We start from the raw sequence: 13,394 nt of genomic DNA on the forward strand, positions 1-13,394 counted from the left end.
ATATAACAAATATTAAACACCCTGGGTGCTGGCACTGGCACACTATGGACAATCCACCCTGGGAATCTGAACAGGAGCTGTTCTTTAAAGGACAAAAAACTCTGGAATATTTCTGTATCCCATATATAAATGTAAATATTTGTATATAAATATATAAATAGAATTGTATAATTCTATAATGTAAATATAAATATACATTTCTATATTTAATATAACAAATATTAACCACGCTGGGTGTTTCTCTGGCACTGGCACACCGTGGGAATTTGAACAGGATTTTTAAAGGACAGAAAACTCTGGAATATTTCTATATTCATTATTATTACTATTATTATTATTACTATTATTATTATTGCTATTATTATAATTACTACTACTATTATTATTATCCATGGCCTCTTACGTACAGCAAACACAATTTTTTCCTTTCACTACTTTACATCTTTAAGACCTGCTCAGTGTGGTTTCCCTTTGGCTCTGTTTTTAGGGTGTGTGCATTCTTTGGCTGTGGTTTTAGGGGTTTGTTTAATTATTACAGTTAATTATTACGTTCAGTTTTGGCTCTGGCCCACGCTGCCCTCAGGCACTGAGTGCTGATGGTTGCTGTGTTTGTGCTAGGTGGGTTTTTCATGTGTTTGTGGGATGTTATCTCATCTAAGTAGCTAATAACAATAATTATTGTTATTGTACATTATAATATTGGCTCACATTATATATACATTATAATAATAATAAATAATTATAATGCATTATAATAATAATTATACATTATAATATTGGCTCACATTATATATACATTATAATAATAAATAATTATAATGCATTATAATAATTATTATACGTCATAATATTGGCTTACATTATATATACATTATTATAATAAACTATATTAATAAAAATGTATAATAATACATTATAATTATCATACATTATAATATTGGCTTACATTATACATACATTATTATAATTATCCTATTAATAAATAATTATAATGCATTATCACAATTATTATACATTATAATATTGTCCTACATTCTATATACATTATTATAATTAATTCTAATTATAATAATGCATTATAATAACACATTATTATAATTATTGTACATTATATTATTGGCTTTCATTAAATATACATTATGCTAATTAATTATAATAATCAGTAATTATAATAAATAATTATTATAGTTATAAATTTTAATACTGGCATTTTGCAAATATTAAAATAAATTTTAAATAATTTATTAAAATAAATTTTATATGTGTAATTTTAAAGTAACTGTTATAAAGATCTGTTTTTTTTATTGCTCTTGGTAATTAAGCTTGGGGAAATAACTAAGATAAGTATCTAATAATAACGACAAAAATAATAATTATGACCAATATACATTATAATTCTGGCTTTTTGCAAATATTAAAACAAGTTTTAAAAATATTATTAAATTTTAAATAAATTATTAAAATAAATTTTATGTGTGTAATGTTAAAGTAACTTTGTCATAAAGACATGGGTTTTTTCTGTTGTTATTTAAGCTTAGGGAAATAACTAATATAAGTATCTAATAATAACAATTACTATTATTATACATTATAATATTGTCTTTTCACAAATTAAAATAAATTTTAAATAAATTATTATTAAATTTTAGATAAATGATTACAATAAATTTTATATGTGTAATGTTAAAGTAGCTTTGTTATAAGAATCTGGGGTTTTATTTCTCTTGTTAATTAAGCTTAGGGAAGTAACTAATATAAGTATAATTGTGGTAAAATGCCTACTTTGCACAGAGGAGTAAAGATATTTGCACAGGGCAGTAAAGGTGTTTTCTCAAGGGAGTGAAGGTGTTTTCACAGAGGAGAAAAGGTGTTTTTTCAAGGGACTGAAGCTATTTTCATAGGGCAGTAAAGGTGTTTTCTCAGAGGAGTGAACACGGGAGTAAAGGTGTTTTCTCAGGGGAATAACAGTGTTTTCTCAGCGGGGTAAAGGTGTTTCCCAGGGCAGTAGAGGTGTTTCCCAGGGCACTAAAGGTGTTTCCCAGGGCAGTAAAGGTGTTTCCCAGGGCACTAAAGGTGTTTCCCAGGGCAGTAGAGGTGTTTCCCAGGGCAGTAGAGGTGTTTCCCAGGGCAGTAAAGGTGTTTCCCAGGGCAGTAAAGGTGTTTCCCAGGGCAGTAAAGGTGTTTCCCAGGGCAGTAAAGGTGTTTCTCAGGCACTAAAGCTGTTTCCCAGACAATCACCCACACCCTGCCCAGTCCCACGGGCCCTGGCACCCAGACTCCTCCCTGAGCTCTCCCACCATGGCAGGGAGGTTTTTATTGACCCCTGAACCCCTGAGGGGCTCAAGGGGCTGCCCCAGCCCTGAGTGTGAGATGGCCCAGCCCGGTATCCCATCCCAGTATCCCATCCCAGTATCCCATCCCAGTATCCCATCCCGGTATCCAGGAAGCCCAGCTGGGCATCCTGGTAGTGCATCTCAGTACCCTGGCAGCCCAGCTTGGTAGCTCTGTAGCCCAGCCCAGTATCCCAGTAGCCCATCCCAGCAGCCCAGTAGCCCAGCCTGGTACCCTGGTAGCCCATCCCGGTAGCCCAGCTCGATATCCCAGTAGCCCATCCCGGTATCCCGGTATCCCGGTGTCCCAGTAGCCCAGGAGGTCATCCCGGTATCCCACTAGCCCATCCCAGTATCTCAGTATCCCAGTATCCGGCTATCCCAGTACCCTGCTATCCCGCTATCCTGCTATCCCAGTATCCCATCCCACTATCCCAGTATCCTATTCCAGTATCCCACTGGCCCATCCTGCTATCCCACTATCCCAGTATCCCACTATCCCAGTACCCCACTATCCCAGTATCCCATTATCCCAGTATCCCACTATCCCAGTACCCCACTATCCCAGTATCCCGCTATCCCAGTAGCCCATTCAGTACCCCAGTAGCCCATCTCAGTATCCTGGAAGCCCATCCTAGTATCTTGGTATCCCAGTACCCCGCTATCCCAGTATCCCACCCCAGTACCCCACCATCCCAGTACTCCTTTATCCAGTAATCCCTTATCCCAGTGCCCCAGTATCCCAGTATCGCAGTCCCCCAATATCCCACTATCACAGTATCCCATGCCTGTACCCAGTATCCCACTATCCCAGTACCCCAGTAACCCAGTATCCCTGCATCCTGCTATCCCAGTACCCCAGTGTACCCCAGTACCCCGCTATCCCGGTACCCAAGTACCTCAGTATCCCAGTACCCCTCTATCCCAGTACCCCAGTGTACCCCAGCACCCCAGTACCCTGCTATCCCGGTACCCCAGCACCCCAGTACCCCAGTGTCCCAGTACCCCAGTATCCCACTATCCTGGTATCCCAGTACCCTGCTATCCTGGTACCCAGTACCCCAGTGCCCCAGTACCCCAGTGCCCCAGTACCCGCTATCCCAGTACCCCCATCCCAGTACCCCCATCCCAGTACCCCAGTATCCCACTATCCCAGTACCCCGCTATCCCAGTACCCAGTACTCCCTATCCCAGTACCCTGCTATCCCAGTACCCCAGTGTACCCCATTACCCCAGTACCCCCAGTCCCCCCCTATCCCAGTACCCCGGTACCCCAATACCCCATTACCCCAGTGCCCCCCAGTCCCCCAGTGTACCCCATTACCCCCCTACCCCAGTGTACCCCAGTGTACCCCATTACCCCTATATCCCAGTACCCCAGTCCCCCAGTGCACCCCATTACCCCAGTACCCCCCAGTACCCCAGTGCCCCCCAGTACCCCGCTATCCCGGTCCCCCAGTGTACCCCATTACCCCAGTGTACCCCATTCCCCCAGTGCCCCCCGGTGCGTTACCGCAGCAGGCGCAGCTCCGCCAGCAGCGTGGGGTTCTGCTGCGCCTTCTCGGGCGTGGGCTGCGACGCCTGCTCGTGCTCCAGCCGCAGCCGCTGGATCTCCTGCAGGATCTCCCTGCACACACACGGCAAAGGACGGGGTCACAAATGGGGAAATCATCACTGGCTTTAGCAAATATTCAGATTAATATTTGATGTGTTATGTTAACAAGTTATGCTGTGTCAATCTTCCTGTTTATCATTGGCATTTCACAAATATTCACATGAATATTATGTGTGTGATGTCAGAAAGTTAGGCTGAATCAATTTTCCTGTTTATCATTGACATTTCACAAATATTCACATGAATATTATGTGTGTGATGTCAGAAAGTGATGCTGTATCAATTTTCCTGTTTACCATTGACATTTCACAAATATTCACATGAATATTGGATCTGTGACGTCAGAAAGTTATGCTGTATCAATTTTCCTGTTTACCATTGACATTTCACAAATATTCATATGAATATTATGTGTGCGATGTCAGAAAGTTAGGCTGTATCAATTTTCCTGTTTATCATTGGCTTGTCACAAATATTAAAATGAGTATTATATCTGTGATGTCAGAAAGTTATGCTGTATCAATTTTCCTGTTTACCATTGGCTTTTCACAAATATTTACATGAATATTATGTGTGTGATGTCAGAAAGTGATGCTGTATCAATTTTCCTGTTTATTGTTGGCTTGTCACAAATATTAAAAGGAGTATTATATCTGTGATGTCAGAAAGTTAGGCTGAATCAATTTTCCTGTTTATCACTGACGTATCATTATCACTGTCAATGATAAACAGGAAAACTGACACAGCTTAACTTTCTAAAATCACACATCTAATGTGAATATTAATGAATATTAGATGTGTGATGTCAGAAAGTGAGGCTGTATCAATTTTCCTTTTTATCATTGGCTTTTCACAAATATTCACATGAATATTGGATCTGTGATGTCAGAAAATTATGCTGTATCAATTCTCCTGTTTACCATTGACATTTCACAAATATTCACATGAATATTATGTATGTGATGTCAGAAAGTTAGGCTGAATCAATTTTCCTGTTTATCGTTGGCTTGTCAAAAACACTAAAATGAGTATTATATCTGTGATGTCAGAAAGTTAGGCTGTATCAATTTTCCTGTTTATCATTGACATTTCACAAATATTCACATGAATATTATGTGTGTGATGTCAGAAAGTTATGCTGTATCAATTTTCCTGTTTATCATTGGCTTGTCAAAAACACTAAAATGAGTATTATATCTGTGATGTCAGAAAGGCTGTATCAATTTTCCTGTTTATCATTGACATATCATTATCATTGTCAATGATAAACAGGAAAACTGACACAGCTTAACTTTCTAAAATCACACATCTAATGTGAATATTAATGAATATTAGATGTGTGATGTCAGAAAGTGAGGCTGTATCAATTTTCCTTTTTATCATTGGCTTTTCACAATATTAACATGAATATTGGATCTGTGATGTCAGAAAATTATGCTGTATCAATTTTCCTGTTTACCATTGGCTTTTCACAAATATTCACATGAATATTATGTGTGTGATGTCAGAAAGTGATGCTGTATCAATTTTCCTGTTCATCATTGGCTTTTACCAAATATTAAAATGAATATTAGATGTGTGATGTCAGAAAGTTATGCTGCATCAATTTTCCTATTTATCATTGGCTTTTCACAAATATTCACATGAATAATGTATCTGTGACGTCAGAAAATTAGGCTGTATCAATTCTCCTGTTTTCATTGGCTTTTCACAAATATTCGCATGAATATTTGCCCTAGGGTGATGTTATGAATCTTGTATCCCCGTTTGTGTGTTCTGTTTATTTATTATAGGCTGGATATTGTGTTCTGTGCCTTCAAGACTGGCTCTGAGGAGTGAAAGTTTTGTTTTGGTTCCTTATCAGCCTCCCCACAGCTGGTAGGACTCATAGATGGTGCTGCTTTTGCTTTTTGCTTGGCTCTTTGCTTTGCTCTTGCTTCTGCTTTGCTCTTGCTTTTTGCTTCTGCTCATTAGTTAGTTTAGCTAAGCACTCTGAATTTATCCTGCTCATTAGTTAGTTTAGCTAAGCACTCTGAATTTATCCTGCACTGTTTTTCCTTTCCCTTTTTTGGACCTACTCAAACCTGCTCCAGACTGGGACCTGGGAACACCAAGAGTTTGCACCTTGTGGCTGCAGCAGCTGCCCCAGCACCGGAGGAACTGAGAACAGAGCGACCACTCCCAAGAGAGATTTTCTGGATTTGTCATCTTTTCAGAGCGTTGTCATCTGGTATTGTTCATTTTGTGTGCTGGGGGGTGCTGTGCCCGTTAAATAAACAGGTTCTGTGTGCTGGGGGTGCTGTGCCTGTTAAATAAACAGGTTCTGTGTGCTGGGGGTGCTGTGCCCGTTAAATAAAGAGGTTCTTTCCACTTCTCTCCGAGGAATCCTTCCCAAACTGGCTGGGCAGAGGGCCTGTGTGGGTTTGCTTTCTGGAGGGGCCCCATTTTGGAGGTTTTCTCCCAAATTTGTCCTAAACCAGGACATGGGCACAGCCAGGCATGGATAAGGATGTGGGCACAGCCCCAGGACAGGGATGTGGGCACAGCCAGGCATGGATAAGGATGTGGGCACTGCCCGAGGACAGGGATGTGGGCACAGCCCCAGGACGGAGATGTGGGCACAGCCAGGACAGGGATGTGGGCACAGCCAGGGCAGGGATGTGGGCACAGCCAGGGCAGGGATGTGGACACTGCCCCAGAATGGACAGGGATGTGGGCACAGCTCCAGTACAGGGACGTGGGCACAGCCAGGACAGGGATGTGGGCACAGCCCCAGGACAGGGATGTGGGCACAGCTCCAGGACAGGGATGTGGGCATAGCCAGGACAGGGATGTGGGCATAGCCAGGACAGGGATGTGGGCACTGCCCCAGGACAGGGATGTGGGCACAGCTCCAGGACAGGGATGTGGGCACTGCCCCAGAATGGACAGGGATGTGGGCACAGCCAGGACAGGGATGTGGGCACAGCCCCAGGATAGGGATGTGGGCACAGCCAGGGCAGGGATGTGGGCACTGCCCCAGAATGGACAGGGATGTGGGCACAGCCAGGACAGGGATGTGGGCACAGCCCCAGGATAAGGATGTGGGCACAGCCCCAGGACAGGGATGTGGGCACAGCCCCAGGACAGGGATGTGGGCACAGCTCCAGGCAAGGCAGGGATGTGGGCACAGCTCCAGGACAGGGATGTGGGCACAGCCCCAGGACAGGGATGTGGGCACAGCCCCAGGACGGAGATGTGGGCACAGCCCCAGGACGGAGATGTGGGCACAGCCAGGACAGGGATGTGGGCACAGCTCCAGTACAGGGATGTGGGCACAGCCCCAGGCAGGGCAGGGATGTGAGCACAGCCAGGACAGGGATGTGGGCACAGCTCCAGGGCAGGGATGTGGGCATTGCCCCAGTACAGGGATGTGGGCACAGTTCCAGGACAGGGATATGGGCACAGCCCCAGGCAGGGCAGGGATGTGGGCACAGCCAGGACAGGGATGTGGGCACAGCTCCAGGACAGGGATGTGGGCACAGCCAGGACAGGGATGTGGGCACAGCTCCAGGACAGGGATGTGGGCACAGCCCCAGGACAGGGATGTGGGCACAGCTCCAGTACAGGGATGTGGGCACAGCCCCAGGACAGGGATGTGGGCACAGCCCCAGGCAGGGCAGGGATGTGAGCACAGCCAGGACAGGGATGTGGGCACTGCCCCAGAATGGACAGGGATGTGGGCACAGCTCCAGTACAGGGATGTGGGCACAGCCAGGACAGGGATGTGGGCACAGCCCCAGGCAGGGCAGGGATGTGAGCACAGCCAGGACAGGGATGTGGGCACAGCCAGGACAGGGATGTGGGCACAGCTCCAGGACAGGGATGTGGGCACTGCCCCAGAATGGACAGGGATGTGGGCACAGCTCCAGTACAGGGATGTGGGCACAGCCCCAGGACAGGGATGTGGGCACAGCTCCAGGACAGGGATGTGGGCACAGCCCCAGGACAGGGATGTGGGCACAGCCCCAGGCAGGACAGGGACGTGGGCACAGCCAGAACAGGGATGTGGGCACAGCCAGGACAGGGATGTGGGCACAGCCCTGCCGGACCTGGCACATTCTTCACTTCCCCAGGATCAATCCCTCCCTGCAATCTCTCCATTCCCTGGCACAGAAGAGGCTCCGAGCTGCTCCAGGAGGCTCCAATGCAGCCTCAGGGGCTGCAGGGGGGCTCTGGGGCAGCTCTGGCACAGCCCAGTGCCCTTCCCCTGCCGGGCAGCAGGAGCAGCCCGTGGGCACAGCCCCAAACCCCGCAGAGGGACAATGCCAGGACGGCCCAGGGCTCCCTGCAGCAGGGATGGAGCCCTTCCAAGAGCACAGAGTCACCTCCAGCTCTCCTTGCTGCCACACTGCAGAGCTGCTCTGCTGCCAGGGGATCTCCATTCCAAACCCATCCTGCCGGGGCACCAAGGCTGCAGCACTGACAGGGCTGTCACAGACACCTCTTATGAAAAATCCTTTCCTTGGGATTTTTCCTCCTGAGAAGCTGAGAGGCCTCAGGGACAAAATGTGACCAATGGTTATCTGCTGCTGTGGAATGCAACAAGTAGATCTGTGATTAGTTTCATGTAGTTGTTTCTAATTAATGGCCAATCACAGCCCAGCTGTCCAGACTGTCTTGGTCAATCACAAGCTTTTGTTATCATTCTTTTTCTATTCTTAGTCAGCCTTCTGATGAAATCCTTTCTTCTATTCTTTTAGTATAGTTTTAATGTAATATATATCACAAAATAATAAATCAGCCTTCTGGAATGTGGAGTCAGATCCTCATCTCTTCCCTCATCCTGGGACCCCTGTGAACACCAGCACACCAGGACTGAGCTGCTCCTGCTCCAAAGGGCCCTGGAGCAGCCTTTTCCCTCTGCTGAGGGTGCCTGGCACAGGGAGAGCCTGGGGGGCTCCACAGCTGACCCTCTGCAGCAACAAAAATCCTCTGGGTGGCTTTGGAAGGGATCCTAAATCCCATCCAGTGCCACCCCTGACACCTCCCAGTGTCCCAGGGTGTCCCAGTGTCCAGCCTGGCCTGGGGCACTGCCAGGGACCCAGGGGCAGCCCCAGCTGCTCTGTGTGATGCCTCGGGCAGGCTGGGCTGGAGCAGGGGCTGGGCAGAGCTACAGAATAAAGCAGGGATTGATTGAAAGGATCTCCTGCAGGGATCCACCTTGGGCAGCACAAGAGCCCAGCCAGAGCTGCACCCAGGTGAAACCAAAATGGTCCCAAAATGAACCCAAGGTGAACCAAAATGGGCCCAAAATGAACCCAGGATGAACCAAAATGGTCCCAAAATGAACCCAAGGTGAACCAAAATGTCCCAAAATGAACCCAAGATGAACCAAAATGGTCCCAAAATGAACCCAAGATGAACCCAAATGGCCCCAAAATGCACAGCCAGTCACAGGGTCTGTCACTGTGATCAGTTCTGCTCCATTTGCACCTTGCAGTTCATTGTCCCATTCCAGCTTTAGCCCCTGCAGTCCCATCCTTGTTTTTCTCTCTCCTGTTTGTGCTCCTGGGCTGAGATTTGGATCATCTGTCCTTGGTGCCCAGCTGGAGCAGGAATGGTTTTGTGTCCCTGCTCTGTGCCCAGAGCTCAGCATGCCCTGGTATCAAACCCAGACCCACTCACCAAAGCAGCTCAGAATGTGAAAAGTTCCCAGCTCTGAGTTTTGCTGGGTGTGCTCAGTGCAGGAGAAGATGATTTTAAGAAGATTAAAGAAGATCAAACCCCCTCCTTGGGGAACAGGGCAGGGCAGCCCCTCCCCACGGCTAATTAACGAGTAATTAATGAGTGAATGGGGCGGGGGCAGCCCAGCCCAGCCCCGGGGATGCAGCAGGGCCGTACCTGTTCTTGTTCTCCAGCTCTGCTATCAGCTGCCTCTGCTGCTTGTTGGCATCGAAGCTGAAGGGCAGCTCTGCAGGGGGACGGGGCTGCAGGGAGAGCAGAAATGTCACGGAATGCAGGCACAGGCATCACAGAAAATAATACAGAAATCACAGAAAGTACAGAAATCACGGGGAATGCAGTCACATAAATCACAGAAAATACAGAAATCACACAGTCAATCACACCAATCACAGAAAACACAGAAATGATGGAGAATACAGTCACAGAAATCACATAATCACAGAAATCACAGTCACAGAAATCACAGAAAACACAGAGCATACAGTCACAGAAATCACAGTCACAGAGAATGCAGTCACAGAAATCACACACTCATAGCAATCACAGAAAACACAGATAATACAGTCACAGAAATCAGAAATCACACCAATCACACAAAACACAGAAATCATACAAAACACAGAAATCACAGGGAATGCAGTCACAGAAATCACAGAATCACAGAAATCACACAAAACAGAGAAATCACACAGTCACAGAAATCACTGAGAATAATCACAGAAATCACAGAAAATACAGTCACCAAAATCACACAATCACAGAAATCACACAATCACAGAAATCACACAATCACAGAAATCACTGAGAATAATCACAGAAATCACAGAAAATACAGTCACAGAAATCACACAATCACAGAAATCACACAGTCACAGAAATCGCAGAATCACAGAGAATACAGTCACAGAAATCACAGAGAAGCAGAAAACACAGAAATCACAGAAATTACAGAGAAATCACTGAAATCACACAATCACAGAAATCAGAGAAATCACACCAATCACACAAACCACAGAAATCAGAGAAAATACACAAATCACACAATCACAGAAATTAGAGAAATCACAGAAAACACATAATCATATAAATCAGAGAAATCACACAAATCACACCATTCAAATCACAGAAATCACAGAATCACGCCAATCACAAGCACAGAAATCACAGAAATAATAGAAATCACACCAATCACACAATACACAGAAATCACACCAATCACACAATACACAGAAATCAGTGAAAATACACAAATCACAGAAAATACACAAATCACACAATCACAGAAAACACAGAAATCACAGAATCACAGAATCACACAAGTCACAGAAAACACAGAAATTACACAAATCACACAAATCATAGAAAACACATAAAATACAGAAATTATATAAATGACAGAAATAATAGAAAACACACAAAACACAGAAATCACACAAATGATACAATCACACAATCACAGAAATTACACAATCACAGAAGTCACAGAAAACACAGAAATCACAGAAATCACACAATCATACAAATCATAGAAAACACAGAAAACACACAGTCACAGAAATCTTATCAATCACAGAAAACAGACAAACACAGAAGTCACAGAAAACAAAGATATCACACAAATCACACCAATCACAGAAATCATATCAGTCACAGAAAACACAGAAAATGCACAATCACACCAATCACACAAGTAACAGAAAACACAGAAATGACAGAAATCACACAATCATACAATCACACAAATCATAGAAAACACAGAAATCACACAAATCACTCAATCACACAATCACACACCAGTGCCACAATCACACCAGTGCCACCGGTGCCACCAGTGCCACCAGTCCCTCCCTGTTTGCAGCCACGGCTCCCAGCCCTGGGTGCCCCCAGGGTGCTCTGGTGCCAGGGGGTCCCAGGGCTGAGCCCCCTGCCCACCCTGCACAGCACCAATTCCATTGTCCTCTGTTTTTTGAAGCCCTTCAGGTCACAAAGCCCAACCCCAGAGCCCCAATGGCTCCTCCTGGGCACAGAACCAGCCCTTGCTTTGCTCAAAAACTCAGCTGAAACCCTGGGTGTCCCCCCAGTGTCCCCATGGCAGGATGGGCACTCACAGCATTGCCAGCAGTGTCCCCCAGTGTCCCCATGGCACTCACAGCATTGCCAGCAGTGTCCCCCAGTGTCCCCAGTGTCCCCAGCATCCCTATGGCAGGATGGGCACTCACAGCATTGCCAGCAGTGTCCCCCCAGAGTCCCCCCAGTGTCCCCAGTGTCCCCATGGCAGGGCAGGGCGCTCACAGCACTGCCAGCAGTGTCCCCCAGTGTCCCCTCAGTGGCAGGAAGGGCACTCACAGCATTGCCAGCAGTGTCCCTCAGTGTCCCCCCAGTGTCCCCAGTGTCCCCATGGCAGGATGGGCACTCACAGCACTGCCAGCAGTGTCCCCCAGTGTCCCCAGTGTCCCCATGGCAGGATGGGCACTCACAGCACTGCCAGCAGTGTCCCCCAGTGTCCCCAGTGTCCCCAAGGCACTCACAGCATTGCCAGCAGTGTCCCCCAGTGTCCCCAGTGTCCCCATGGCAGGATGGGCACTCACAGCATTGCCAGCAGTGTCCCTGAGTGTCCCTCAGTGTCCCCATGGCACTCACAGCATTGCCAGCAGTGTCCCCCCAGTGTCCCCTCAGTGGCAGGACAGGCCACTCACAGCACTGCCAGCCGTGTCCCCCCAGTGTCCCCAGTGTCCCCATGGCACTCACAGCATTGCCAGCAGTGTCCCCCCAGTGTCCCCAAGGCAGGACAGGGCACTCACAGCACTGCCAGCAGTGTCTCCCAGTGTCCCCCCAATGTCCCCAGTGTCCCCATGGCACTCACAGCATTGCCAGCAGTGTCCCCCCAATGTCCCCCAGAGTCCCCATGGCAGGATGGGCACTCACAGCATTGCCAGCAGTGTCCCCCAGTGTTCCCCAGTGTCCCTATGGCAGGATGGGCACTCACAGCACTGCCAGCAGTGTCCCCCAGTGTCCCCCAGTGTCCCCAGTGTCCCCATGGCACTCACAGCATTGCCAGCAGTGTCCCCCAGTGTCCCCCCAGTGTCCCCATGGCACTCACAGCATTGCCAGCAGTGTCCCCCCAATGTCCCCAGTGTCCCCAGTGTCCCCATGGCACTCACAGCACTGCCAGCAGTGTCCCCCAGTGTCCCCAGTGTCCCCATGGCACTCACAGCATTGCCAGCCTCAGCAGCCAAGCGTGCGGCGTAGCGGGCGATGAGCCGGTGCTCCTCGTCCAGCCGGCCTGGGCTGTCCAGGGCACTGCAAAACAATCCACAGTGAGACAGGGAACTGTGAAACCAACCCAGGGTGGGCACAGGCAACTGTAAAACCTGACCACAGCCAGCCTAGGGCACTGCCAAACCTGACCAGAGTGAGCCCAGGGAACTGTAAAACCTGACCACAGCCAGCCTAGGGCACTGCCAAACCTGACCAGAGTGAGCCCAGGGCTGTCCAGGGCACTGCAAAACCTCACCAGAGCCGGCCCGGGAAACTGCCAAACCTGACCAGAGTGAGCTCAGGGCACTGCAAACCAGCCCAGAGCCAGCCCAGGGTTCCAGGACACTCCCAAACCTGACAAGAGCCAGCCCAGGGCACTGCCAAACGGCACAGGGTGAGCCCAGGGAACTGCCAAACCTGACCAGAGCCAGCCTGGGGAAGCTCAAAACCAACCCAGAGTGAGC

The 13,394-nt window shown here is 47.6% G+C and overlaps 1 protein-coding gene across 10 annotated transcripts in view; it reads right to left on the reverse strand.

Annotated features, from left to right (window-relative positions):
- Window positions 1-13,394, reverse strand: part of LOC102064389 (dystrobrevin beta) — a 164,548-nt gene that overhangs the window by 98,754 nt on the left and 52,400 nt on the right. For 9 of the 10 annotated variants that reach the window (XM_074536320.1, XM_074536318.1, XM_074536315.1 and 6 more), the window contains 3 exons: window positions 12,885-12,972; window positions 9,829-9,914; window positions 3,844-3,957 (listed from right to left, as the gene is read on the reverse strand). The exons of the other annotated variant lie outside the window; for it this stretch is intronic. In XM_074536320.1, coding sequence (XP_074392421.1) covers window positions 3,844-3,957; window positions 9,829-9,914; window positions 12,885-12,972 — 288 coding nt within the window. The remainder of the gene's footprint in view (window positions 1-3,843; window positions 3,958-9,828; window positions 9,915-12,884; window positions 12,973-13,394) is intronic. 10 annotated transcript variants of the gene reach the window in all.

The sequence above is a fragment of the Zonotrichia albicollis genome, chromosome 3 (assembly GCF_047830755.1).
Source record: "Zonotrichia albicollis isolate bZonAlb1 chromosome 3, bZonAlb1.hap1, whole genome shotgun sequence".
NCBI lineage: Eukaryota > Metazoa > Chordata > Aves > Passeriformes > Passerellidae > Zonotrichia > Zonotrichia albicollis.